The 27,626-nt window shown below is 45.3% G+C and overlaps 1 protein-coding gene across 1 annotated transcript in view; it reads left to right on the top strand.

Annotated features, from left to right (window-relative positions):
- The window catches only part of LOC116516159 (AF4/FMR2 family member 2-like), a 67,050-nt gene that overhangs the window by 31,000 nt on the left and 8,424 nt on the right, over positions 1 to 27,626 (top strand). The window contains exons 3-10 of the mRNA XM_032228563.1: positions 8,376 to 8,538; positions 10,186 to 11,211; positions 14,479 to 14,603; positions 17,863 to 18,082; positions 19,453 to 19,589; positions 21,680 to 21,743; positions 23,910 to 24,046; positions 27,480 to 27,551. Of these exons, the coding sequence (XP_032084454.1) occupies positions 8,376 to 8,538; positions 10,186 to 11,211; positions 14,479 to 14,603; positions 17,863 to 18,082; positions 19,453 to 19,589; positions 21,680 to 21,743; positions 23,910 to 24,046; positions 27,480 to 27,551 (1,944 nt within the window). The remainder of the gene's footprint in view (positions 1 to 8,375; positions 8,539 to 10,185; positions 11,212 to 14,478; positions 14,604 to 17,862; positions 18,083 to 19,452; positions 19,590 to 21,679; positions 21,744 to 23,909; positions 24,047 to 27,479; positions 27,552 to 27,626) is intronic.

Genomic DNA, 27,626 nt, shown 5'->3' on the forward strand with positions numbered 1-27,626 from the left:
AATGCAATAACTGTCTCAGCAGAGAACAGGGGAAAAGGAGAAATTACCCATTCGTTGGTCATTTATGGTGTGGAAAAAAAATAAGTTGCAGCTCCGTAATCATTTATAAGAGAGTCTTGGAAAATGAATTTCTAACTTAAGGGCGTCCGCAGAGGCAACATGAAAGCTAGGCACATCATAAGACCACTTATCAAATTATTCTTTTTTTTAAAGAAGAATATTCTTTTTACAGCATTTGTGAAACGTTGACTACCCTGATTGACAAGGCCCCTTCCAACTCTGTTGTTTTATTCTACTCCAAAAGGTGCTTTTTTCAGGAGGCAACTGGACTTCCTTGGTTTTTTTTTTGAAGGCGTTTCACTTCTCATCCAAGAAGTCAGAGCTGAAGAAGCTTCTTGGATGAGAAGTGAAATGTCTTCAAAGAAAAAACAAAAGTTGACCTTTGGCACAACCATGACCTGGATGACTGAGAATATCTACAGACTTTTACACAGCCATTCCTTGCTTCTAGTTCTTAGTGGTGGGATTCAGCCAGTTCGCACCTATCCGGGAGAACCGGTTGTTAACTTTCTAAGCAGTTTGGAGAACCGGTTGTTGGAAGATATCTCATTTTGTGTTTTTCCCCACTTCACAGGGCTAATCCTGTAAGGAAGGCAGGAAGGAAACATTCTGGTGTTGTTTCTAGCCTCATCTTTACTGCCCTGCTTACAGAAACTGCCTCTCCCATTAACCCTTATTACATTGTAACAGCTAAGGCGAAGCGCCCATCGACGTGAGTGATGTTGAGTTGGCCACACCCACCCAGTGACATGACCACCGAGCCATGCCTACCCAGCTGGTCATTAGGGCAGAGAACCGGTTGCTAAATTATTTGAATCCCACCACTATTAGGTGGGTAGGGGTATTAGATGGCATTCCTGCTAAAGCCACAAAGCTACATTCTGATAGTTCAAGATACGTCTTTCCAGATGTTTTATTATTCTGGAATCTTCAAAGAAGGTTGCAATAATACCTATGAAGCACCTTCTTAGTAACTCAATTCTTTTGCCAGATTATACCCATTTGGCTCCACAAGCTAGCATAACATTTCCCAAAGCGTATACCGTGTTTCCCCAAAAACAAGAAAGGGTCTTATTTTCTTTTGACCCCTGAAATAAGGGCCTGGCATTTTGGGGGAGAGCCAAGGTGGCGCAGTGGTTAAATGCAGCACTGCAGGCTACTTCAGCTGACTGCTAGTTCTGCAGTTCGGCTGTTCAAATCTCACCGGCTCAAGGTTGACTCAGCCTTCCATCCTTCCGAGGTGGGTAAAATGAGGACCCGGATTGTTGGGGGCAATATGCTGACTCTGTAATCCACTTAGAGAGGGCTGAAAGCCCTATGAAGCGGTATATAACTGCTATTGCTAACTGCTATTGCTAACTGCTATTGCTAACTGCTATTGCTATTATTATTTTTGAGGTGCAGGAGGCGGTGAGCGTGGTCACCTCATTGGCTGCCGCTGTGTTGCAATATTTTCAGGGAGGGCTTATTTTAGTGCATGAGCTCAAAAGCCCGATTGGGCTTATTATCCAGAGGGGTCTTATTTTCGGGGAAAACAGGGTAATATATATTTTGAGGTATATGATTAAGTGTGCATGCCTGCAGTGATTCTTAATCTTAACAACTTCAAGATGAGTGGATCTCAATTCTATGCCGGGTGGGGAATTCTGGGAGTTGAAGTCCACTCATCTTTAAGTTGCTAAGGTTGAGTAACACAGCTCCACAGTCAAGAATCTTATGGAGTAGGTATCCTAGACCGTGTAATGCACATAGGCCCTCAAGCTATGCTTTATAGACTCATATACAAGCCGTATGCCTTCCCATCTCATGCGTTCGGTGAAATTGGAAAGATAACATTCATAGTTGCAAAAGGGCAAGACGGATTGAGGAAATATCTTTTACCGTTCCTTTCTGTCTCTCAGGCAGATACTATCTCAGAGAGATGGCTAAATTAGCTAGATTTACTCCTCGAGTTTAATGCTATCGCTGGATCTTAAAAGCACCAAATAATAAACCTTTTCAGTGTTTGGAAATGGAGTTTTATCTCTTCCTTACAAGCTTTTTCCTTCTCGTTTTCTTGACTGGTGTTGCAATTGTGCCGTGTCACTTTGCATTACGCATATTGCTGATTACGAATTAGATTGATTTCTTACTGGAATGTCATGTCTTTGCTGATAGAATAGAATGAAATAACAGAGTTGGAAGGGACCTTGGAGGTCTTGTAGTCCAACCCCCTGCTAAGGCAGGAAACCCTATAGCAGTGTTTCTCAACCTTGGCCACTTGAAGATGTCTGGACTTCAACTCCCAGAATTCCCCAGCCAGCATTCTGGGAGTTGAAGTCCAGACATCTTCAAGTGACCAAGGTTGAGAAACACTGCCCTATAGCATGGAATGGAATGGAATTAGAAATAGAAATAGAAATTAAAAATAGAAATTAGAAACAGAAACAGAAACAGAAACAGAAACAGAAACAGAAACAGAAACAGAAATAGAATAAACAGAGCTGGAAGGGACCTTGGAGGTCTTCTAGTCCAACCCCCTGCTTAGGCAGGAAACTCTACACCACTTCAGACAGATAGTCATCCAATCTCTTCTTTAAAAACGTACAGTGTTGGGAGCTCCCAAAACTTCTGGAGAAAAGTTGTCCCACTGATTAATTGTTCTCACTGTCCGGAAATTTCTCCTTAGTTCTGAGTTGCTGCTCTCCTTGATTAGTTTCCACCCATTGCTTCTTGTCCTGTCTTCAGGGGCTTTGGAGACTAGCTTGACTCCCTCTTCTTTGGGGCAGCCCCTGCTAAAGATTGCCTAAAGAGCCAAGGTGGCGCAGTGGTTAAATGCAGCACTGCAGGCTACTGCTAGATCAGCAGTTCAGCGGTTCAAATCTCACCGGCTCAGGGTTGACTCAGCCTTCCATCCTTCCGAGGTGGGTAAAATGAGGACCCGGATTGTTGGGGGCGATATGCTGACTCTCTGTAAACCGCTTAGAGAGGCCTGAAAGGCCTATGAAGCGGTATATAAGTCTACTGCTATATTGCTATTGCTATTGCCTAACCTATGTCTATCTATTTTTTTTCTGTAGGAAAATCCAATAGATCAGGAACAGCTAGTAGAATTAATCTCTGAAGGAGACCACATTAGGGAAAGCTGATCTAGAAGGAGACATGGAGGATGCCCAACCCTTCCTGCTCAGAAATCCTCAGTTCCTCCTTGAAAAATAGCTGTATGATTGCAAGTTGCTTCCCCGACTGAACTCAATGCCATTGTTACTTCTCGGCAGCAGAAAAGAGAGTTGACCTATGTTTTTTTAATCCACAGCAGCTCTTTAGAGGAGACGTCTTGGTTAGGTGACCCTCAAACGTGTATTTGAACTCCCAGAAGGATCAACCGTGGCCAGGCAGGCTGTCAGGGTCTCATAAGAAAAACCCATGCATCAGGTGGGCCACCTGCTTGAGGTGTGGTTTGGATCAAATGGTGATGGTTCTTCTTTTTTTTCTCCTTCTAATCTTTGAGACCATTTCATGGCTCGGTTTCTTGAAAAACCAGCCCTTCCATTTTCAGTCAGGGTGTTCAGAAAGGATCTTTGGGAGCTTCAGAAATAGCATTTGTGATCTGAACTTGTTTCCGGAGCTTCAGATTACCCAGCCTAGCCATAAAAGATCAAGTAAAGCTGCTTTGCACTGCTAGATAATGGAGACATCTAATCCTGCAGAAATATTATCCAGCCTAAGTATGGCGTCTCCCAAAAATCTTGAGGAAGTTTCCTTCTTCTTCTTCTTCTTCTTTCTTCTTCTTCTTCTTCTTCTTCTTCTTCTTCTTCTTCTTCTTCTTCTTCTTCTTCTTCTTCTTCCTCCTCCTCCTCCTCCTCCTCCTCCTCTTCTTCTTCTTTTCCACCTTCTCCTTCTCTACCTTCTCCTCCTTCTCCACCGTCTCCTCCTCCTCCTCCTCCTCCTCCTCCTTCTTCTTTTCCACCTTCTCCTTCTCCTTCTTCTCCTTCTTCTTCTCCACCTTCTCCTTCTCCTTCTCCACCTTCTCCTTCTTCTTCTTCTTCTTCTCCTCCTCCTCCACCTTCTCCTTCTCCACCTTCTCCTTCTCCACCTTCTCCTTCTCCTTCTCCTCCTTCTCCTCCTCCTCCTCCTCCTCCTCCTTCTTCTTCTTCTACTTCTTCTTCTTCTTCTCCACCTTCTCCTCCTCCTCCTCCTCCTCCTTCTTCTTCTTCTTCTCCATCTTCTCCTTCTTCTCCTTCTTCTCCTTCTTCTTCTTCTTCTCCACCTTCTCCTTCTCCACCTTCTCCTTCTCCACCTTCTCCTTCTCCACCTTCTCCTTCTCCTTCTCCTCCTTCTCCTCCTCCTCCTCCTCCTCCTTCTTCTTCTTCTACTTCTTCTTCTTCTTCTCCACCTTCTCCTTCTCCTCCGTCTTCTTCTCCTTCTTCTCCATCTTCTCCTTCTTCTCCTTCTTCTCCTTCTTCTCCTTCTTCTTCTTCTTCTCCACCTTCTCCTTCTCCACCTTCTCCTTCTCCACCTTCTCCTTCTCCTTCTCCTCCTTCTCCTCCTCCTCCTCCTCCTTCTTCTTCTTCTACTTCTTCTTCTTCTTCTCCACCTTCTCCTCCTCCTCCTCCTCCTCCTCCTTCTTCTTCTTCTCCATCTTCTCCTTCTTCTCCTTCTTCTCCTTCTTCTTCTTCTTCTCCACCTTCTCCTTCTCCACCTTCTCCTTCTCCACCTTCTCCTTCTCCACCTTCTCCTTCTCCTTCTCCTCCTTCTCCTCCTCCTCCTCCTCCTCCTTCTTCTTCTTCTACTTCTTCTTCTTCTTCTCCACCTTCTCCTCCTCCTCCTCCTCCTTCTTCTTCTTCTTCTCCATCTTCTCCTTCTTCTCCTTCTTCTCCTTCTTCTCCTTCTTCTTCTTCTTCTCCACCTTCTCCTTCTCCACCTTCTCCTTCTTCTCCTCCTCCTCCTCCTCCTTCTCCTCTTCCTCCTTCCGTATCTGTCATCGGACATTGGCAATCATGTTGGCCATCCTACTTTTATCAACAGCCACATGAAAAAGTGCTGTTCAGTTTTGTCCAAACTGATCCTTCAGATTTTGAAGCCACGATGTTCTTCTTCTGCCTGGATCTCGTTTGCCTTCAAGCTTTCCTTGGAGGATTAAGTGACGGATGCTGTATTTTTCTGCGTGTCTCATCCCATGTCTCTTAGATCCAATTAATGGAGATATTAGGGGTTGGATTTCGGTTCTTCTAACATATCCTCTGCTCCTTTGTTAAAATCCCTCTCCTGGGTCCCATACATGTGAAAAACAGGAAGTTTTCTATCAGCCAGGCATTCTTGACCTTCATAGAAAATTTTCATAGATGTGGCTGCAATAGCCTACAGCCCAGGAAAGTTTCCACTTCCTTTTTCTTCCCTGAGTCAATTTTGCCCTTATATATCAGTATGATGTTGAGAAAGACAGCATGTCTCATTTGCAAGTGATTATATAGCAGGGCCAACATATCGAGGCCAAATGATTCAAGGCAATAATTCTGCCATGAATGTTCCAATTTGGTAGCAATGGCATTGTTTGGGGGGAAATTGTGGCAAAAGTCACAGTTTTGCAATCCAAGATGAACAGCAGTCAAAACCTCCTCATATTTTCTACAGACACAGACAAAAATGCATTCCTTTGAGCCAAGCCAGAAACAAATGCTTCAATGTTGTTGGGAATATATTGTCCTGACCAAGTCTTCCTTAAAAAGCATGAAGCAGAGTCTTGGTCTCAGCAAAACTCCTTTTATTTACACGACTGTGAATTCCTTTCATTCCCACTCAGCAAGGCTTGGCAAACAGTCTTTCAGAGGAATATTTATCAACACGCACCTTATCTCACTTGGAGTGCTGCCATAAAACCAGTTTCCAAATGCAGGGAAAGGCAAAACTTGGCACAGAGTCTCTTATAGTCACAAACAGAACTTTCCACTCTTGAAATGACCGAAGGAACAAATTGTTTCCTGCAAAAGCCCCCTCCCCATTCGCTCCTCTTTTGTTTCTTAGGGGAGGGGCCAATCACCTCCAAGGTGTGGCTTTACTTCCAAGTTGACCCTGCTTCATTAGTTGTTCTTGTCTTCTGGCAGCTCTGCGCATGCGCACACTGGGAACAGGCTCCAGCTGTTCTTCTGCCTCACTGCTGTCTAGTTCCCTCTCTGCCTCCGATGCAGAGCCCTCGTCTGAGCTTTCCTCAGCCCCCAGGAATGGCCCATGTTCATTAACCTCCTACATACAACCTCCTGAATACATGTATGTATGTATGTATGTATGTATGTATGTATGTATGCATGCATGTATAAGATCCTTGCAGTTAAAGTGAATAGAAGTTGCATTTGATTCTGCCAAGGATGACATTCAATCTCTACTGGTTCTAACTCAGTTATTTTGCTCTTCCATTTTTTTCCCTTTGCTGTCTTTTTCCAGTAAATCTCGTGGAAGTTGTGCCTGCCTCCATCCAGTGTCACCTCACTAGAGCCTTCTAAAAATATAGATATTTTGTTTTTTAAATCTGATCTCTGATCGGAATGAGCAAGGAGGGGAAGTCGATGTGACCTCTTAGTTATCCTGAGACTAAAACAGATATAGCCAGCAGAAGCTCTATTTATTGAGAAACAAATCCAAAAATTAAGGATGTTTCCCCCTTTAAGCTATAGTTTTGCAGCACAAGTAAAGAATGGATAAACAAGGGGGTTTCAGAACAGCAATAATGTTTGTTTTTTTCCTTGGGTGGATTTCATTTTTGTTGGCAAAAGCATGAGTGAAAAACCAGCTTCAGATAAAGGATCTTTAGGGCATCTCTGGAGAATTGTAATAGGCCTATATCTCTGTACTTATGGTATATCTTAGGGAAAAGGCTGGGAAGAGAATAACCCATAGCATTCATTAAAATTAATTTTTAAAGTGTTTACATCCAAATATTAGAGCTGCCTAATGTCCTTCGTTTGGGCATAAATTAGAAATGTGTTAACAAAAAAAAACCCTTCAATGAAATAAAAGGAGGAGGGGGAAAGGATAGGCACATTGCTGTTGGTAAATTATTTAAAGGATGCTTATTTGTTTTAGCAAGCTATACCCCAGCACAGTTTGACATTGTGATAATAAATTTACAACTTACTATAAATCCGTCCTTATGTCCTGCTTAGTTCAAAACCACAAACCCACTTCAGAAATTGAAGGGAAGAACCAAATCCAAATTAGGGGGAGACATATGCCCCCATCCCCTTTTGGTTTTCTCAATGGAACTTTCTAAGTCGTGGTGGAATGCCAAAATTACAGAACAGATCGAGCAAGGGTTTAGGTCCATGGTTTTCCCATGGCTCCTTCGTGGAGGGGAATGAGGTCCCATCGGGTGGGATTGAAGATGGGGCCCCATAAATCTGTGGTTATTGCCCACTCCAAACTGCCTCTTTGAATTTGATGGTTACCATGATGTCCTGCAGGCATGAACTTCATAACTTAAGTAAGTGTTAAGTCATACTTCTTGGACGAGAAGACCTCCAAGGTCTCTTCCAACTTGGTTTCTCAGTCTCGGCTGCAACAGAGAAATTAATAATGAAGGCTTCTAAATTGTGGTTTGTTATATGGGGCAAGTTTGAAAAGGGCTACCAATCTACCACAGGAATGGTTCAGAGACCTGTTATGTTTAGCTTGCAGAAGAGAGTTGAGAGCGGATATCATAACCATTTTGAAAGATCTGAAGGACAGTCATCTCCTACAGAACCTGTTCTCTCCAGATGGGAAGACTAGGACTAGTGGGATAAAATCCCTAAGGCTGTAGGTACAGATTAGACATTAGGAAGAGCTTCTTAATAGGAAGAGTTGACCATCATGGAACAGCTTACAACATGGAGTGGTTTCTTCTCCTCGACTGGAGGTGTTAAAATGAAAATCAAAAATCTTCTATTAGATGGTTAGTGAATCCTGCAGTGGACAGGGAGTTGAACGATGACTTCTTAGGTCCCTTCCAAACTCTGAATCTGTGATAATCCAGATTCCTAGACTGGAGGAGATGCGTTCCAGAAGAGCAAGAGACAGCTCTGATAGTTTGTGGGAGAGAAAGAGAATGAAGACAGACCCTCCTTAATAGTTCCTAGAGTACATGCTTTATGCGGACGGTCCCTCGCTTTAGTTTGGCAAGATTCCCTCTGTAGGTGAGGACAGCCATGAAATTTGCTTGGATAGCAATCGCAACGTGTCTTTCTTGCTTTATAAAACCTGGCAGAATGTATAATTCAACATCATACAAGATGGGGAGATGAATCATCAGAATAATCTTTATAAATGCTTAAATATGTTTTTTTTTCTTCCTTTCATTGTAGTGGCCTTCCATTGCCAACAGCACACAACACTGTCCTCATACATTCCAGCGGCGGATCCGGAAGCTCCAGTGAATCTGAAAGTAGTTCGGAATCTGATTCAGACAGTGAAACCAGCTCCAGCGACAGTGAATGCAATGAAGAATCGCGCAGCGGAACTCCGGAGGTAAAATACCACGGGGTCCATCTCCAGAATTCACGCCTCTACGTAACAGTTGGGTTTGCAGCAGGGGTGGGGTTCAAAAAATTCAGCAACAGGTTCTCTGCCCGGTTGCTGGGTGGGTGTGGCCAAGGTGGGCGTGGCCTAATTGGCCTCCTGCACCATGTCAGGGGGGGAGGAGGCATTTTCACCTTCCCCAGGCTCCGGAGTCTTTCCTTGAGCCTCCGGGAGGGTGAAAACTGCCTCTCCCGGGCTCCGGAGGCCCTCTGGAGGCCGGAAATGGTCCTGTTTCTGGCCTTCCGGAACTTCCAGGAGGCCCCTTCCCCCCCCCCTCCCTGATCCTCCACGTGGGCCCTGTACCTCGCATTCAAAATGGGCCGCAAGAAGACTCCTGGGAGGGGCAGGGTGATGTGGGAGGAGTGGGGCAGGTGGGTGGGGCAAGCCAGTGGTAGGATTTGGAGGTTCTCCAAACCAGCCATAACGTTAGGCTACAGGTTCTCCCGTTAAGCTACAGGTTCTCCCGTTTCCCGAATAGCTGGGGTAGAGTTGTTCACACCCCGACATCCACACACTTATTTGTTTAACTACACGAATGTAGGTTTGGGGAAAGCTTGAGATACACATTCAGCTTTTGACAGCCTGCCCTCCAAATGTATGTGTGAACTGAGCCTTATTTATTTATTTGTAAAATTTATATGCCGCCCAATCCCGAAGGACTCCGGGCGGCTTACAAAAAAAAAGAGAGGAAAAAAAAGGTTTAAAATCGCAACACCCCATACATTCATTCTAATCGGGGCTGGACCTCAACAGTGAGGTCAACAGCCCCAGGCCTGCTGGAACAGCCAGGTTTTTACAGCTTTCCTGAAGGCAGCCTACCTTTAAATATAGCAAAAAAATGACACCAACTTAAGCATAAGAATAAATAAAGATCCTCGTGTGTTAAATAATTTTCCTCTTTTTTCCCCCCACTAAACATTCCAGTTTTGTAGTAGCATTTGCAGAGTTCCTGTGTCCACATTCACATGATCTGCATACAACCTTCTCCTTGGAAAATAAAGAATGCCCAAATATTTTAATTTAAAAGATGGCACCCTAAGTTTTAAAAAAGGAGGTTTTTAAGAAGAGATTGGAAAAACCATTTGTCTGAAGTGGCGTAGAGTTTCCTGCCTCAGCAGGGGGTTGGACAAGAAGACCTCCGAGGTCCCTTCCAACTCTGTTATTCTGTTCATTGGCCTTAAGCCTTTGTGGAATGAAACAGATGCCCAGTTTCTTTATTTAGGAAATGTTAGCGTTTGTTGGAAATATTGTGAGATTGCAATTGATAGTGAGCGGTGGGGGAAAATGGGCCATAACTATAAAAATACAGTTACATATTTAGCAAATACATATTTAGCCTACATTAACAGAATAATGGTTTTCAACGGTCTCCCAGGAAGAAATTGTTAAATTGCTTTAGTTTGTCATTTTGTCTACACACATTTTTTTTCCCTGTCTTGGCAACAGGTGTGTGGACTTCAAATCCCAGAATGCCACAGCCAACATGGCCGTTGGTGAGAATTCTGAGATCTGAAAGTCCACACACCGGGGAAACGGGTGTATCGTGGCTGATGTGGGATCAGTGTGTTCTCACTTTTTACAATGTGTCTTCCTCAGCCTGAACCCCCCTCAGCGAACAAATGGCAGCTGGACAAATGGTTAAACAAAGTCAATCCTCACAACAAGACGATCATCAGCAACCAACATGACGGTCACGGGGAGAACAGCGTTCCGTCCCAGGCCGGGGCCCAAATGGAAGGGCAAAACAAAGGGAAGGTTAACAACAGCTTGTCCCTGACCGATTCCAAAGACAGGACCCTCCGCAGCCCCGCCCGAGAGAAAGCCAAACCCCGCGTGGCCCAGAAAACCACAGCGGACATGAAAAGTTCCAAGCAGAAATCCCCCCTGCACAATGAGCCAGCCCCCCAAAGGACGACTGGGAAAAAGCAACCCAAAAAGGTCGAAAGAACTTCCAGCGCAGAAGATTACAATTGGCCCAAACCAAATATGACGAGCAGCACCCCCAAAGAGAAGGAGGCGCAAGAAAGCCCAGAACAGGCCAAACTGAGGGCCAAGATGGCCGCCGGGAAAACCGCCCCAAGGAAGGAGCCGAGAGCCACCACCGGCCCGCCTCTGGAGAAGAAAAAGTACAGGGGTCCCAGCAAAACCTTCCCCAAGTCACGGGAGTTTGTGGAAACAGATTCTTCCACCTCGGATTCTAACACCGACCACGAAGAGAGCCTGCAGGCCAGGAGTCTGCAGGGAGGGAACGGCTCGGAGAGCGGCCTCAAAGCCAAGGACTCCAGCAGCAACATCCTTAGCGTCAGCAGCTTAATGAGCAACAACAGCAGCGCTTCGGTGGACCAGAACGGGCCGGATTTGGAGGAGCCGCTCTTTTCGCCCCTTCCCATGGTTCAGAACGAACCCCTGTCCCCCTTGAAGGAATTCGAAGAACTCAAGTACCTTTGGGTGAAAATAGACCTGAGTTTCCTCTCTCGGGTCCCCGGGCAAGATCTGGACTTTGAGAACCTCTCTGGAAAGATGGAACCTCGAGAGGTCAACGTGAAGCATCGGCGACAGGCACCCGACTCTCCCTTGCCCCCGGCTGAAAAACCAGCTGCTAAAACCAAAAGGAAGCACAAAGTAAGTGTCAAGGAACCCTGACAGTAAGTTCCTTATTCTCAAGCCAGAGGTGGTATTCAGCCGGTTCGGAGCGGTTCAGGCGAACCGGTAGCAGAACCTTTGAGCAGTTCAGAGAATCGGCAAATACCACTTCTGGCTGGCCCCGCCCCTCCTCCCCTGTCATTCCCTGTCCTATATTCCCTTGTGCTTTAGCTGCCGATTTAGGCAGCAGAGCTAATTGCTGCACCTCAGCTGAGCTAAAAAACAGCTCAGCTCTCCAGCACTGACACCAAGGGTCGTCTCTGAGTGCTGCGCATGAAGCGCACTCTCATAGAACCGGTAGGAAAAGATTTGGAATCCCACCACTGTCTGAAACATTCCCTCTCGTGAGGATAGAGCCACTCAAAATAAGAATAAAACATCAACCAAGGGTTTGGGTTTTTTTTAGATCACCTACCTTGGCCTCCAGAAGGGGTTGGGGGTCAAACACTGGAGGTTTTTAAGAAGAGATTGGACAACCGTCTGTCTGAAATAGGTAGGGTTTCCTGGTTGAGCAGGAGGCTGGACTAGAAAACCTCCAACTTTCTTCTTCTTTGGCCATAAAACCTGGTTGGGAACTTGGTGATGCCCCAAATTTGTGGACTTATATACCACTTCACAGGGCTTTTACAGCCGCCTCTAAGTGGTTTACAGAGTCAGCCTCTGGCCCCCAACAATTTGGGTCCTCATTTTACCTACCTCGGAAAGATGGAAGGCTGAGTCAATCTTGAGCCGGTCAGGATTGAACTGATGGCTGTTGGAAGAGTTTGCAATATTGCATTCTAATCACTGGGAAGGGAGGGAGAGAGGGAGGGAGGGAGGGAGGGAGGGAGGGAGGAAGGAAGGAAGGAAGGAAGGAAGGGCAATAGCAATAGCATTTAAACTTATATACCGCTTCACAGTGCTTTACAGCCTCCACTTAAGTGGTTTACAGAGCCAGCATAATTGCCCCCAACAATTTGGGTCCACCTTGGAAGGAAGAGAAGCTGAGTCAACCTTGAGCCTGGTGAGATTCGAACTGCCAAATTGCAGTCAGTCGGCAGTCAGCAGAAGTAGCCTGCAGTACTGCACTCTAACCACTGCGCCATCACAGCTCATCAAAATGCCGGGTGCAACCAGACAAATGAAAGCTCCACCCCTTCTTAATGCACCATATCCATGCATTAAAACGGGAGTGGCTTTGATCAAACCCCTCCTACTTTAATGTCCTTGATCTTGCTTTTGAAGTCCTGTAACCATGACTGTTGGTGGGATCTTAGAAAGCCAGGTAGGGCATGCAATGGAGTAAGGACAACATAAAGAAACACAGGTTATTTATATGCATCCTTTCAACCAGAATTATTTTCAAATATTGGGGGCGGAAACCTCTAAAGCTATTTTCCCCCCATCCCACTGAATAAGAATAATTTTTTAAAAGCCAAATACATTTTTTGGGCCGGCACTTATTAGAAAAGAGTTTAGGAAAAAGAGTTTTGCGAGACAGAAAAGGAAAAGAGACTCAGGTAATCAAATGCATCTCCTAGGTTTAATCTAATGCTACATCTTTGTCGGTTTTATTTTGTTTTGTTTCATTTTTACTGTTTAGTGCATTAGGACAAGTTTTCTCTCCCTTTTAAATAGGCCTCCATCCATCAAAGTCAAAAGCAGACAAGCTTTCTGGTAACATTTGCTGAGTGTTGTCTTTATTGCACATTGGGGAAAAAAGAGGGGAGGGGATTTTGTTACATAAACACCTGTGATTTATCAAAATGCCACTCACTTAAATAAGCCTCTTTATTATTATTTCTTTCTTCTTTTCTTGCTGACTTCTCCTCTCCCCCCAACTACCACTTGCAAAGCAGAATCTTTGGGGAGTCAAGAGACAAAGCTTTTATCGCAGGTTTGATACAATTGACATCCAGGGATGTATTGCTAAGGATGGGGAGATAGGACTCCAAAGTGAAATGGACTTTTGGGACAGGAGAGGCAGCAGGGCAAGAGGTTTTCTTGTGCGTTTGCATCTTTCTTTAAACCTGCTTGCAATTGTCCTCGTCCAAAAGGCCCATTTTTAGCCTTTCCTGGAAGGAAAAGATAATAAATGGGGACAAAAGACTGTCCTTCGTCTCTCTCTTTTTCCCCTCTTTCTTTCTTTCTTTTTTCTTTTTTGTAAAAAGATGAAACGGGACATTTCAGAAGCAGCCATCCTTGACAGGTTTTACAGAATTAAACTGGGGTGCTAAAAATATTAGTTAAATCAATCTGGGCAGTTTAGAGTGCCAAGTGGCACTCATTCTAATTTCATGCATATTTGGGCAAATCCAGAGATGGAAGGCCCTGTCTGGGCAAGAAAAATCTGGGGAGGATGTGTGTGTGAAAGAGGGAGGGGGAGAGGGAGAAAGAGAGATGGGGGAGGGCATCATAGAAATTGAGATAGAAGAGTGTCAAAAAACAGAGAGAGGAAAGGGAGAAAGGAGAGACATGATTGAAAGCAAGCAAAGAAGAAAAAATCAGAGAAAGAGGAGATTGATTGATTGATTGGTTGGTTGGTTGCTGTCAAGCCAGTGTTGACTTCCATAACCATGTAGTCAGATGTTCTCCATGTTGATCTGAGCCTAACCTGGTCTTTTAGGTCTTATAATGGTGAAAGAGAAGGAGAGAGAAGGAATTAGATGCCAGCAGCAGAAAAAGGGGGCATCTCCTCACTTGGTCCTAGTCCTTCTACAAAAGGATGGTTCTTGATCCCACTCCTCTTGTGACCAGCTATACCATAGTCAACTCATTCCAGTGGGGTTGGGTTTAGTCCCAGAAAATTCCAAGCTTGCCCACCATGTTCACCATGTTCCCCCACCCCCAACCAGCCATGTTGTGAAACTCCAAAACCTTCTCAACTGTCCCATTTTATCGATCCGGTATGCCATGAAAAAGATCTAAAGAGACACACAGCTAGAAGGGCAATTAGAGGACTCATTGCCCATGCTTTAGTCCCAGCACAGATCTCGGACGTGGATTGCAAAAGTTTTCCCTCTGCTCAGCCAGTGGAGAAAGAGTGAGGGGTGTCCTGAAGCCTTGTTGATGTTCTCCTCTTGTAAGGTCTCATGGACACCACTTGGAGAAAGAAGGGAGGGCTTGTTCCTCAAGGGATTCTCCTCACCCAGTCGGTGAGCTCATGGGTAGCTAGACCCACCAGTAGGGTGACTTCACTGGGATACCACTGTTTGGGTGTAGCGATAAGAAGCGTAACGTTTCTGGTTTCTCTCCTTCTGACCGAAGCAGTCCGAAAATGTGGACACACTTGGCGACAACAAGAAACAACGTTTAGAAGAGTCGTCGGCTTCCTGCTTACTTCCACCCTGCATTTCACCGATACCCAACCATAGGATACCCGGCATGAAAGAGTATGTGTTTTTCCCTACGTTTTCTCAGTAGAGCTAACAAAATCCGTCCAGGATTTTTCAGTTTCAGAAATTCCATGCCATTGATACACCTCAGTTTTATTTTATCCCTTTATTTTCCATATTTTGTTCATCTAAGAAATAATTATGACTCCTGGTTACTGCAGTCAACCTACAGGAAGGACGGACTTCACCCTCCTCCTCCTCCTCCTCCTCGGCCTTTATCTCTGTCGGGTCTTTAAACTTTTAATTTGAAGGATTTATCTCTGACTGATTTTTTTCCCCCAACCAAATGAAACCACCTCTCCCATCATATTGTCGCACAGCGGTGAAATTTATGTTGAGTAAATAATCCCACAATTAACTTAAAACTCATGGCTTTTAAAGCATTGTGAAATAAAACCAGCCCATTCCTAATCTCTCTTATACCTGTGTAATTACTTACTCCACTTAATGCAAATGAATTTATCCTAATTTGCCTTCTTAAACACACACGCACACACAAACACACACACACACACACACACACATATAAAGAGAGATGTCTTTCAAGTCTGCAAATGGCACAGATAACTTAAGCATGGAATCCATTTAAGGATGATGCAAACGTAATTTTTCAAGCTATGTGTGTTTATCTTTCCCCAACTGCTTGTATCATCTTTTTTTTTTTAAAAAAATATCTTATATTTCCTGCCTTTACCAAACCCCACAGAGTTAGCCCCCATTCTGGTGTGCCTTAATTTCAGCTTGTTTTCTAGGTCATTAATTTGATTCCTTTGAGCCCTGCAACTATCGGTATCCTCTGTTATAATATAATTGTGTTCATCAATAGTTATTTCCCCTATGCTAGGCCTACATTTCCCCTGGTCCCAGATGTTTCCATTTGCCAAGCAATTCTTCCCCCCGATTTTCTTATTAGTTATATTTAATGGAGACTTCAGGTCGTGGTAAGAGGGACGTGGTGGCTTAATGGCTAAGACTCTGAGCTTGTCGATCAGAAAGGTCGGCAGTTCAGTGGTTCGAATCCCTAGCACCGCATAACAGAGTGAGCGCCCATTATGTGTCCCAGCTTCTGCCAACCTAGCAGTTCGAAAGCATGTAAAAATGCAAGTAGAAAAATAAGAGACCATCTTTGATGGGAAGGAAACAGCGTTCCGTGCACCTTCGGCTTTGAGTCATGCCGGCCACATGACCACGGAGACGTCTTCGGACAGCGCTGGCTCTTCGGCTGTGAAAAGGAGATGAGCACCGCCCTCTAGAGTCGGGAACGACTAGCACATATGTGTGAGGGGAACCTTTACCTTTACCAAATATCATGCGGAGATTTGTTCTGAATATCCTCCAAGTTCGTATTTAACCCAATCATTTGCTACTTTTTGACTATCGTGTATCATCATATTACTCTTGTTCTAAGGGTCTCAACACTTACAGAAGGATCCGTAGGAAGTCATCTCAATGGCTTAGCACTCATGGTCAAGGTTCCTCAGGAAGACCAGTTTGGCCATTGTGGCCTAGAACCGAGTCTCAGGACTTTAGCCTACTTTTAATCCATGTTTTGCATCTTTGTGGCCGGTTGTGCTTATCCCACCATTCATACAACCTTCCCTTTGCTGGCTAGTTAATATAGTGGTCTTGAGTGCATATTCTGAAGCAGGCTTCCTCACTCAACTCCAGCAACTTTCATTGGGGGACTTCAAATCCCAGAATCCATGCTGGCTGGGGAATTCTGGGACTTGAAGTCCACATATTTGAATTTGGCTAAGGTTAAGGAAGTCAATTTTTTGTGGACTTCATCTCCCAGAATTCCTTCCGGCTGGAGAATTCTGGGAGTTGAAGTTCACACATCGAAAAGCCTCTGAGGTTGAGGAACCTCAACTGTCCTTTTTTTCATAAACTGAAAGTCCATTTTTATGGACTTCAACTCCAAGAATCCATGCGGGGTGGGAAATTATGGAAGTTGAAGTCCATAAAAATTGCTGAGGTTGAGAAACACTGTTCTAAGACCTGGATTATCAGGAATGATAAGAACATTCTAGTTGCGACAGCAATTGTTTTTTTTTTTAAATAAACTTGCTGACGGCCACAATTAAATAATAAATGAAATGGACGCTGCTTTCATTAGAGATGGAGGAGCCTTGTTGGATACAGCCAGGCGAGGTGATCGGATTTCCCTCAATTGAGAAGCCAAGTTGCTTTCCTTTCGCTTCCTTCTCTCTGATGTTTTCCTTTGAGGTATTGTAAATCTATAAAAACTTGACACTGACTTAAATTGACTAGGAGGGAGGCATCCATTCTTGTTGACTTAATTTGCTATTGAAAATTTGAGTCGATAATCATGAAAAGTAAATGGCAGGAGAATGCAATATGAGTTGACTAAGGGAGGATTAAAATCCAAGTAATCTTCATTGACTGGACTAGGACAGTAACTAAAATAATAATATATATTTTTTTAGAAAAAATCCATGATTGGATTAACATTTTAAAGAGTCCGCTTTCCCTGTCTGACTTGACTTTTATTTTCTTTCTTTTTTCCTTCCTTCTTTTTAAATCCGCATCCAAGGTTTAAAAGGGTGGGGTTATTATTATTTTTCCTGCCCTGGGGAAGGAGCTACAGGAGGTAGTCCTCAACTTATGACCACAATTTCTTTGTTGCTAAGTGAGAGAGTCGTTAAGTGAATTTCCCCCCATTTTATCACCTTCCTTGCCACAATTCTTAAGTGCGTCATTGCAGCTGCTCGGTTGGTAACACGGTCGTTAAATGAATCTGGCTTCCTCCCTGACTTTGCTTGCCCAAAGGTCACAAAAGGGGATCGCGTGTCCTTGGGAAACTGCAGCCGTCATAAATACGAGTCAGTTGCCAACAAATTTTGATCCCGTGACCGGGAGGATGCGACGACAGTCGTAGGTGTGAAAACTGGTCCCTTCTTTTCAGTGCCATGGTAATTTTGAACTGTCACTAAATGAACTGCTGTAATTCGAGGACTGCATGCCCATCAACTTGCCTAGTTCCATCCCGATCCTGGCCAACAGCATCCTAAGAAACAGAAGTTGGGAAGGTCCTGTTGATTTGATCTGACCCTGGATTTTCATCACGTGACCCTTGTAGGGTTGGGGGAGGAGTCATAAATGTGGGAAACGGTCGCAAGTCCCTTTCCTCAGTGCTGTTGTAAGCTTGAAATGGCCACTAAGAGGAACGGTGGTGAGTTGAGGGCTGCCTGTACATGTTTGCTAAAACTCTTGGCTTCGGTTTCTTCCTTGACAGAAGCAACTCCATGAAAAAGGTGACCAAAAAGAGAGAAGAAAAACTCTTCCCACCCCCGTTGTCTCCTCTGATGGACGAGGCAGCCCCCCGGCATAACATCATGGAGAGCAGCTCTTTCAACCAAGAGAACTCCCTCCCTGGCTCCTTGCAGGCCAACCTCTGCTCCAAACACAGGAAGAATGAGAACAAATCCTCCTCCGTCAACTCCAAGGGCCTCAGTGTAAGTGTTGAAGTGACTCCCCCACTTCCTTACAGTTCCCATCCTGACAACTGAACCATTGATGCGGACAACACTTTGAAGTTAAGGGAATCCTAGATTCCCAAAGGCACTGAGGAAATCTACAATATTTGGTGGTGTGGGAAGATGTTCTGGCCCAACAGCAGCCAGTGGAGCTGGCGGCAGAGTCGGACAGTGAGGAGGGTTGGGGAGGAAGATGGGCCAGTCCTGGAGTCTGTGAAAGGCTCTGATGAGGGCTCTGTGCCGGAGGCAGATGGGGGGCCAGAGCCATGTGCCCGTTATCAGCTGCCTTCAGAGTCAAACATCAGTGGGGCAGAAGAACAGCTGGAGCCTGTTCCCAGTTTGCGCATGGACAGAGTTGCCTGTTCTTTAGCTGTTAGGGAACAGCTAAAAAACAGGAGTCAACTTGAGAGTAAAGCCACAGGTGGACAGTGAATGGCCCCTCCTTTAGGGAATAAAAGAGGAGTGAAAGGGGAGTGGAGTTTGCAGGAGACAAGTAGCTCATTCCTGCATCCTTGCCAAGTATTGCGGCATCTGAAACGTATCAGCCTGGCCCCTCTCCAAGCCTGATAAAGGTTGGTAATTGTGAACTATCTCAAAAGACCTTGGGAGAGGAAAGACTTCGCTGGCAAGGAATTCACTGTCAATTAAATAAAAGGGGTTTATCAGGACGGGGACTCGGCTTCGTGCTGCTGGGGAAACCTCGGTCAGAACAAAAGATTTGTCTGCTGTCCAAAACAAGTGCGTTAATCAATTAGTCCCCTAGATCAGAGGGGATTCAGAGCCCCTAAATTAGTCAAAGGCTTTCACAACCAATACCATGATAAAGAGGGGAGGACCAAGACCCTTACCCCGTTTAGCCACCCATCGTCCTCCTTGAAATTTTCCACACCAACTTCTGCTGACCTCGGTCATGCAAAATTCAAGGGAAGCCGCCCAGCCCTGATCTTTAATCCGTGCTTTAACTCCTCTGATTGTAAAAGTGCGGGGGGGGGGGGGGGGACTCAAGACTTATCTTTTCCAGGGAAAAGCCGCCTTGCTCTAATCGTTGTGAATTTTTCGCCTTGCTGTTTGCCTCCCAACATTTTCATTTTAATAAGCCGGCGGTGCTACAAGGTGCCCATGCTGACATTACACCTTGGCAGAAGTGGGTGTTAATGATGCTGGGCATGGGAGCAGTGTGGCGCCGATTGCACTTAATTAATTTGCTGAGCCTGTCTTAGCGACATGCAGCCGAAGGACAACAAAGAGCCGGGATTTTAATTTCGAGGCACGCACACTCGCATGACGGGACGTGCAAAGGTATCCTTGGCGCAAAAGCCGAGGCGGCTAATTAAAATTGCTTTCCGCAGGAAGAGGATGCTCCCAGCAGGCCTCCCAATCCTTTGCTGGAATCCAGCCACCTCGACAACAATCTCTGGTTGACAAGTCCCATCTTCACCAACGGGAACCCTGAACTGAGAAGAGCCAAGATAACGTTTGATGATATGTTAGTTACTTATTTGTTATGACTGTATTCGTATTTTTGGGTTGGCTTTTGGAGCAAGTTTCCGCATTGCTTTCAGCTACTTTAGCCTCAGGATCTTCTGTTGTACACGGCCTGAGTTTGCATTGGGTTGAGTTGCGTTGAGTTTGAGGGGTGGGGGCTTGAATAAGTTGCGACTCCTACAGCCACATGGACGGAACTCTGTGGTTCTCAGTTCCACCACAAAACCGTGTTCGACTAAAGGGCACTCGACAAAACCGCATAGCTGACGTCATCACACGGAGACAGAAGCACGCTGTAAACGCTAAACCTAAAATTAACCCCTAAACCTAAACCTAACCCCCCCTAAACCTAATCCTAAACCTAACCCTAAACCTAACCCTTAACCTAACCCTTAAGCTAACCCTAAACCTAATCCTAACCCTTAACCTAACCCTAAACCTAACCCTAACCCTTAACGTAACTCTAAACCTAACCCTAACCCTTAACCTAACCCTAAAGCTAACCCTAAAGCTAACCCTAAAGCTAACCCTAAACCTTACCTTAACTTGAATCGGCTTGCTTTCAAAGCGCTATTTAAAGCGCCCTTCTTTCTCCGCGCTCGCTGTTGTTGCCCTGTTGATGACGTCAGCGACGCGGTTTAATCGGGCGTGCTTTAGTCGAGCGCGGTTTTGTCGTGCCACGGTGGTTCTCTGGGCAACGTTTTCAGAAATTGCTTGCGCTTACCTTCTTCCTAGAATAGAGAGAGAGAGACCGACCCAAAGTCACCCAGTTAGAATTTGTCCTTAAGCAGGACGCACAGCATGGGTGAAATGCTACTGGTTCGGGCTGGTTCATCCAAACCAGTAGTAAAAATGCTACCGGTTCGCCCAAACGAACCAGTAGCATTGGATTTCCTGCTTTCTAGCTGATATAAATCACGTGGCGCAGCTGATTCCCGCCCTTGCTATTCACTTACCTTACCCTTTTAACACTCTGAACATGCGTGGGAGGTACTGCGCATATGCAGAGGTGGTGCCTGTGAGCAAAGCAAGCATGCGCCACTCTCACATTGCTACCGAACTGGTAGCAAAGGAAAGTGGATTTCACCCCTGACACACAGTTGGGTTTTCCCAGTTCTGGCCCAGTTTTGAATGAAATTCGGACCAGACCCCAAAAAATCCACCTGGTCATTTAAAGTTTAGCCTTCTAACTGATCCAGGTCCTATAATTGTCTAATCTGATGTTACACAGACAGCAGGGGGAGGAACTTTGTGCCAATCCTAGAGATTGGACAAATGAAGAAACACACATTTGTAGGGCAGAGGTGGGATTCACTTAACTTCCCTACCAGTTCGCAAATGTGAGCACACCCTCCTTCTGCGCATGGACAATGCTCACGCATGATGTCGTAGTGGGTGGGGAGAGCCTCCTGCAGCCGCTGCTACTGGTTCGCCTGAACCGGAGAGAACCGGCTGAATCCTACCTCTGTCGTAGGGGAAGAAAACTTACTGCAGATAGCAATAGCAATAGCAGTTAGACTTATACACTGCTTCATAGGGCTTTCAGCCCTCTCTAAGCGGTTTACAGAGTCAGCATATCGCCCCCAACAACAATCCGGGTCCTCATTTCACCCACCTCGGAAGGATGGAAGGCTGAGTCAACCCTGAGCCGGTGAGATTTGAACAGCCGAACTGCAGAACTGCAGTCAGCTGAAGTAGCCTGCAGTGCTGCATTTAACCACTGCGCCACCTCGGCTCTATTTATTTAGATGTATTTAGAAGCTGGAAATCTTGATACGTTTAGCCGAAGTCGTTTGGAGTCAGTCTCTTCCAAGATGTTCTTTTGACTTCCCAGTCTGGTCTATGACTCCCAGATTCCCAACTGGTCTCCCGCCCAAATATTTTCCAAAGTCTACCCTTCTTAGCTTCTGGAACGAGTCCCAAGAGTGAAGAAAGCAAAGTGCTACGTAGATTTACGTGACTGTTATTACTTTTTTAGAACATGGGCAGGATTGAGGCAAGCCTTGTAAGCATGAAGTCTAAATCAGGCCAAAGAAAGAGTTGAAATCCCATCAGCTGCTTCTTCTGACTCCTGCTATTGTGTCTTCCTAGGCTTCACAATGCGGATTACTATATGCAGGAAGCCAAAAAGCTCAAGCATAAGGCAGATGCTCTGGTAAGTCTCCCTTTCACACTACCGGGATGGGTGGCTGATTCAGCAGAGAATTCAGATGCCGGAGAGGATTGCAACACATTTGTGAGCCTTATTAACGGTGCATTAAATTAGGCTGATTATTAGTATGCAGCACTGTTCATTAACAGGTATGCCCGCCGTGGGGACAGTAATGCAGGGAATTCTCTGGACCACCTGGCATCCAGTTTTGGTTGACACGGTGTGAAAAAGTTGTTAGACTCCGGAAAGAGTGCAGAGAAGAGCAAGAAAGAGGATTAGGGGACTGGAGGATAAAACATTTCAAGAACGGTTGCAGGAACTGGGTATGTCTAGTCTGATGAAAAGAAGGACTAGGGGAGACATGATAGCAGTCTTCCAATATCTCAGGGGTTGCCACAAAGAAGAGGGAGTCAAGCTATTTTCCAAAGCAACTGAGGGTAGAACAAGAAGCAATGGAGGGAAACTAATCAAGGAGAAAAGCAATCTAGAACTAAGGAAAAATATCCCGACAGTTAAAACAATTAATCAGTGGAACAACTTGCCTATGGAAGTTGTGAATGCTCCAACAAGGGAGGTTTTTAAGACAAGATCGAACAACCATTTGCCTGACATGGTAGAGGGTTTCCTGCCTGAGCAGGGGGTTGGGCTAGAAGACCTCCAAGGTCCCTTCCAACTCTGCTATTCTGTTGCCATCAGAAAGCTCAAAGCTGCACATAGCAGGAAACCAACCACATCTTCATTGTTGAACGAGGCAGCCTTGAGTAAGCGTCAAGAGATACTGGGTGGCCCAGTAGGGTAGCAATAGCATTAGCAATAGCAGTTAGACTTATATACCGCTTCATGGGGCTTCCAGCCCTCTCTAAGCGGTTTACAGAGTCAGCATATCGCCCCCAACAACAATCCGGGTCCTCATTTCACCCACCTCAGAAGGATCAACCCTGAGCCGGTGAGATTTGAACCGCCGAACTGCAGATAACAATCAGCCGAAGTGGCCTGCAGTACAGCACTCTAACCACTGCGCCACCTCGGCTCTAGAGGTGGCTTTGGGTAGCCAAAGCCTACGCAAGCCACCCAACAGAAGCGGCGCAAAACAGATATCAGTGACTAAAATCACATCTCGCGTTAAGCTCTGATTGGTTTCTACCATAATTTCTGGCAGAAGTTGAATGGTTTCTGGCCTAACATGTTAAAACTGTAAAAAAGAAAAAAAAAAAAAACAGTTAATAGCAATAGCAATAGTTAGGCTTATCTACCGCTTCATAGGGCTTTCAGCCCTCTCTAAGCGGTTTACAGAGTCAGCATATTTGCCCCCAACAACAATCTGGGTCCTCATTTTACCCACCTCGGAAGGATGGAAGGCTGAGTCAACCTTGAGCCTGGTGGGATTTGAACAGCTGAACTGCTGAACTGCAGTGCTGCATTTAACCACTGCGCCACCTCGGCTCTTCAAGTTAATAAGGTGTCTCCCTTATTATTCACATGTATTTTCTTCCTCGTACTAAAAATTCTAATTTGGTCAACATTGTTTTGGAGATCTGGGGGGGGGGGGGGGCATCTTAAGTTTTTGGGGCGTCTTCTGCCTGTTTCAGGATGTTCTCCACACCAAGCAAAGCTGCAGCGGCTGCCCTTGGTATATGAATTCAGGTAGTCCTCGACTTACAACAGTTCATCTAGTGGCCGTTCAAAATGACAATGGAACTGAAGAAAGTGACTTACGACCATTTTTCGCGCTTATGACCATTGCCGCATGCCCATGTCACGGGATCCAAATCCATGTGCTTGGCAACTGACTCGGGTTTATGGTGCTTGCAAGGCCCCAGAGTCACAGGCTTCCCCAGTCCTTCTGGCAAGCAAAGTCATTGGGGAAGCCAGAATCATTTAACAACTATCATACTAACTTAACCGCTATCATGATTCATTTAACAACCGTGGCCAAGAAAGTGGATCAAAAGTCGTTGAACAAACGTCCTGCTTAGCCACAGAAACGTGGGGCTCCCTTGAGGTCGTAAGTCGAGGCCTATCTGTATCCAGATTGGGAAGGAAGGGGCACCCAGAGAGCTACAAAACAGCAAATGCGCACAAGGGTTCAGATTTCTAGTGGAACATGGCGCTCTTCACCAATCTTGGAAGCCAACCGGAGCTTCCTTTCAAATCCCTTTTATTTTTCAGCTGGAAAAATTTGGCAAAGCAGTGAATTATGCCGACGCGGCGATCTCCTTCATCGAATGCGGGAATGCTATGGAGCGCGATCCATTGGAGGCGAAATCTCCGTACACCATGTACTCGGAGACGGTGGAACTTATCAGGTGAATGCCTTTTCTGTGACTCTACGTACAATTAGAAGGATGATTAGGGGACTGGAGGCTAAAACATTTGAAGGAACTGGGCATGGCTGGTCTAGTGAAGGGAAGGACCAGGGGAGACAGGATAGCAGTATTACTCTATAAAACCTTAGTAAGATCACAGCTAGAATCCTGCATCCAGTTTTGGGCACCACACTATAAAAAAGATGTTGAGACTCTTAAAAAATGTGCAGAGAAGAGCAACCAGGATGATGAGGGAAATGGAGGCTAAAAGATACGATGATTGTTTGCAGGAACTGGGCATGGCTGGTCTAGTGAAGAGAAGGACCAGGGGAGATAAGATAGCAGACTTCCAATATGTGAGGGGCTGCCACAGAGGGGAGGGGGTCCAGCTATTCTCCAAAGCACCCAAAGGCCAGACAAGGAATAACGGATGGAAACCGACCAAGGAGAGATTCAACCTAGAAATAGGGAGAAATTTTCTGACAGTGAGAGCAATCAACCCATGGAACAGACGTTGCCTTTGGAAGTTGTGGGAGCTTCATGACTGGAAGCTTTCAAGAAGAGGCTGGAAGGCCATCGGTCAGAAGTGGTGTAGGGTCTCCTGCTTGGGAGAGGTGGGGTTGGACTAGATGACCTCCAAGGTCCCCTCCAACTCTGTTCATCTGCATCGGTATCTTTTTGGGTCAATGTCTATGGAGGCTCTGAGGCATCCAGGTCCAAGGGATAATTGATGGAAACTGATCAAGGAGAGATTAAGCCTAGAATTAAGGAGGAACTTTCCGACAGTGAGAACAATCAACCCATGGAACAGGAGTTGTCCTCAGAAGTGGTGGGGGCTTCATCACTTGAGACTTTCAAGAAGGGATTGGACTGCCATTTGTCAGAAATGTTGTAGGGTCTCCTGCTTGAGCGGGGGGGGTGGTGGACTAGATGACCTCCAAGGTCCCTTCCAATTCTGTTAATCTGCTAAATCTGTTAAAGTTGCTTCGTGTGTTTTTAAGGATCATTCTGCCCTTGTTAATGGTTAATCCAAGGCCTCGTCAACTCAGAAGATATCATAATTAGTCCTTTCTTCCATTTTACAAACGCCATGGAAAATTTATAATTGACGGACCCTGTTCTTATAAATTAGCCCTGTTAGGGGATAATAAGGGTGTAGTATTATTTGCAGTATTGGTATAATTAAAATTGAAATGCAGTGGATGGCACTTAAAGCATCATAATTTCAGTCTTGGGCTGACACATTTATCTCGGAAAGAGTTAGTTTGATCGTTCCAAATATTAAAGGGAGACCGTTGAGGTCTCGGTTATAAATCCTGCCTTTTTAGAGTTTATCAATTAGCCGTAAAATAATTGTCCCAGAATGAATTTTGGCAGATAAGGGCTTCAGCTTACAAACATTTGTTTAGATATGACCAGAAAGAAAGAGAGAAGAGCAGAAATGCCTTCGGTTTATAGTCAATAAGAGTGTTTTTATTGTTGTGGTCCACCAGTGGCCAGCAAAGCTGGCAGCAGACTCAGACAGTGAGGAGGTTGGGGAGGAAGAAGGGCCAGTCCCGGAGTCTGGGGAAGGCTCTGAGGAGGGCTCTGTGTCGGAGGCAGAGAGGGGGCCAGGGCCGTCTGACAGTTATCAGCTGCCTTCGGAGTCAGACATCAGTGGGGCAGAAGAACAGCTGGAGCCTGTTCCCAGTGTGCGCATGCGCAGAGTTGCCAGGAGAAGGGAACAGCTAAAGAACAGGGGTCGACTTGGGAGTAAGGCCACAGGTGGACGATGAATGGCCCTTCCCAGAGGAAATAAAGAATTTGCAGGAGACAATTAATTTGCTTCATTGGTTTGTGACTCTCCGAGAGTCTTTGCCAAGTTTTGCAGATCTCGGCCTGGCAGCTCTCCAAGCCAGATAAGGTCTGTGACTGCAAATCCTCCCTTGAAAGACTTTGCTGGAGGTGAATGGGCAGAATTCCCAGCCAATTAATAAAAGGGGTTTTTGTTGGGACCAGGAATTTGCTTCATGCTCTCGGGAAGCCTCGGTCAGAACATGTATATTTATTTATGAAAAATATCTCTATAGTGTCACCAAGAAGAAAGTTCTCTCCAAACTTGGCAACTTTAAGACTTGAGGACATCAAGTCCCAGAATTCCCCAGCCAGCATAGATTAAAAAGAAGCTTCCACAACCAGCTTATCATAGTAGTGATGGATGTGACAGTGCAACTGGTGTGGTCAACACACTGCCGTTCACCTACACTCCACTATTTCCTAGTAAATGAAGTTGCTGGAATACCTTAAAACTTTCTTATGCGAGAGTGAATTCTATTACTTATTCTTAACATAAGCACTGTGAAATTGTATTAACGCTCAGAACAATGATTTTTATGGGAGGATGATCTGATTTTCGGAAGGCTGCGCAGGGAACATGGGAGTGAAAAGCTCCAGAGAAGTGAGGTTGAAGATAGATAAAGATGATAGATAGATAGATAGATAGATAGATAGATAGATAGATAGATAGATAGATAGATAGATAGATATAGATAGATAGATAGATAGATAGATAGATAGATAGATAGATAGATATAAATGATGGATGGATGGATGGATGGATGGATGGATGGATGGATGGATGGATACTGGTAGATGAGAGATAGATGAGAAAGAGGGGATGGATGGAGAGAGAGAGAAGAAATTTGGGATAGATAGATAGATAGATAGATAGATAGATAGATAGATAGATAGATAGATAGATAGATGGATACAGGTAGATGAGAGAGGGGGGATGGATGGAGAGAGAGAGAGAGAGAAGAAAATTTGGATGGATGGATGGATGGATGGATAGATGATAGATAGATAGATAGATAGATAGATAGATAGATAGATAGATAGATAGATAGATAGATGATAGATGATAGATAGATAGATAGATAGATAGATAGATAGATAGATAGATAGATAGATAGATGATAGATAGATAATCATTAGAAAGAGAGAGAGAGACAGACAGACCATCAGACAGATAGACAGCAGAATAAGAAGCAACGGATGGAAACTAACCAAGGAGAGAAGCAACCTAGAACGAAAGAGGAATTTCCTAACAGGGAGGACAATTCGCCCGTGGAACGCCTTGCCTTCAGAAGTTGTGGGGGCTCCGTCATTGGAGGTGTTAAGAGACTGGAGGGTCCCTTGTCTGAAATGGCACAGGGGCTCCTGCTTGAGCAGGCGGTTGGACCAGAAGACCTCAAGGTCCCTTCCAGCTCTATTCTGATTGAGTGGAGATATTTCTCGCACTGTGTTTATCGGGGATGGCAGCTGCTCTCTGGAAGGGCAGTGGGTGCCCTGCTGCTTGTTGACAACCCTGAGGTCTTTCAGTTGTGCCCTGGGCACCACCGTTGTTCCTTGATGCCACCGGTTCAACCTCTGCTCTTCCATCCTCTCTCTGAAGGTACGCCATGAGATTGAAGAACTTCACAGGGTCTTCTGCCACGGAAGGAGACAAGAAACTGGCTGTCCTCTGGTGAGACATTGCCTTCTTTCTCAATTGCCTTGTTATTAAAGCTGGTTAAAGCCTCCACTGAAGACCAGAACTGAG

Source organism: Thamnophis elegans, chromosome 12 (genome assembly GCF_009769535.1).
Source record: "Thamnophis elegans isolate rThaEle1 chromosome 12, rThaEle1.pri, whole genome shotgun sequence".
Lineage (NCBI taxonomy): Eukaryota > Metazoa > Chordata > Lepidosauria > Squamata > Colubridae > Thamnophis > Thamnophis elegans.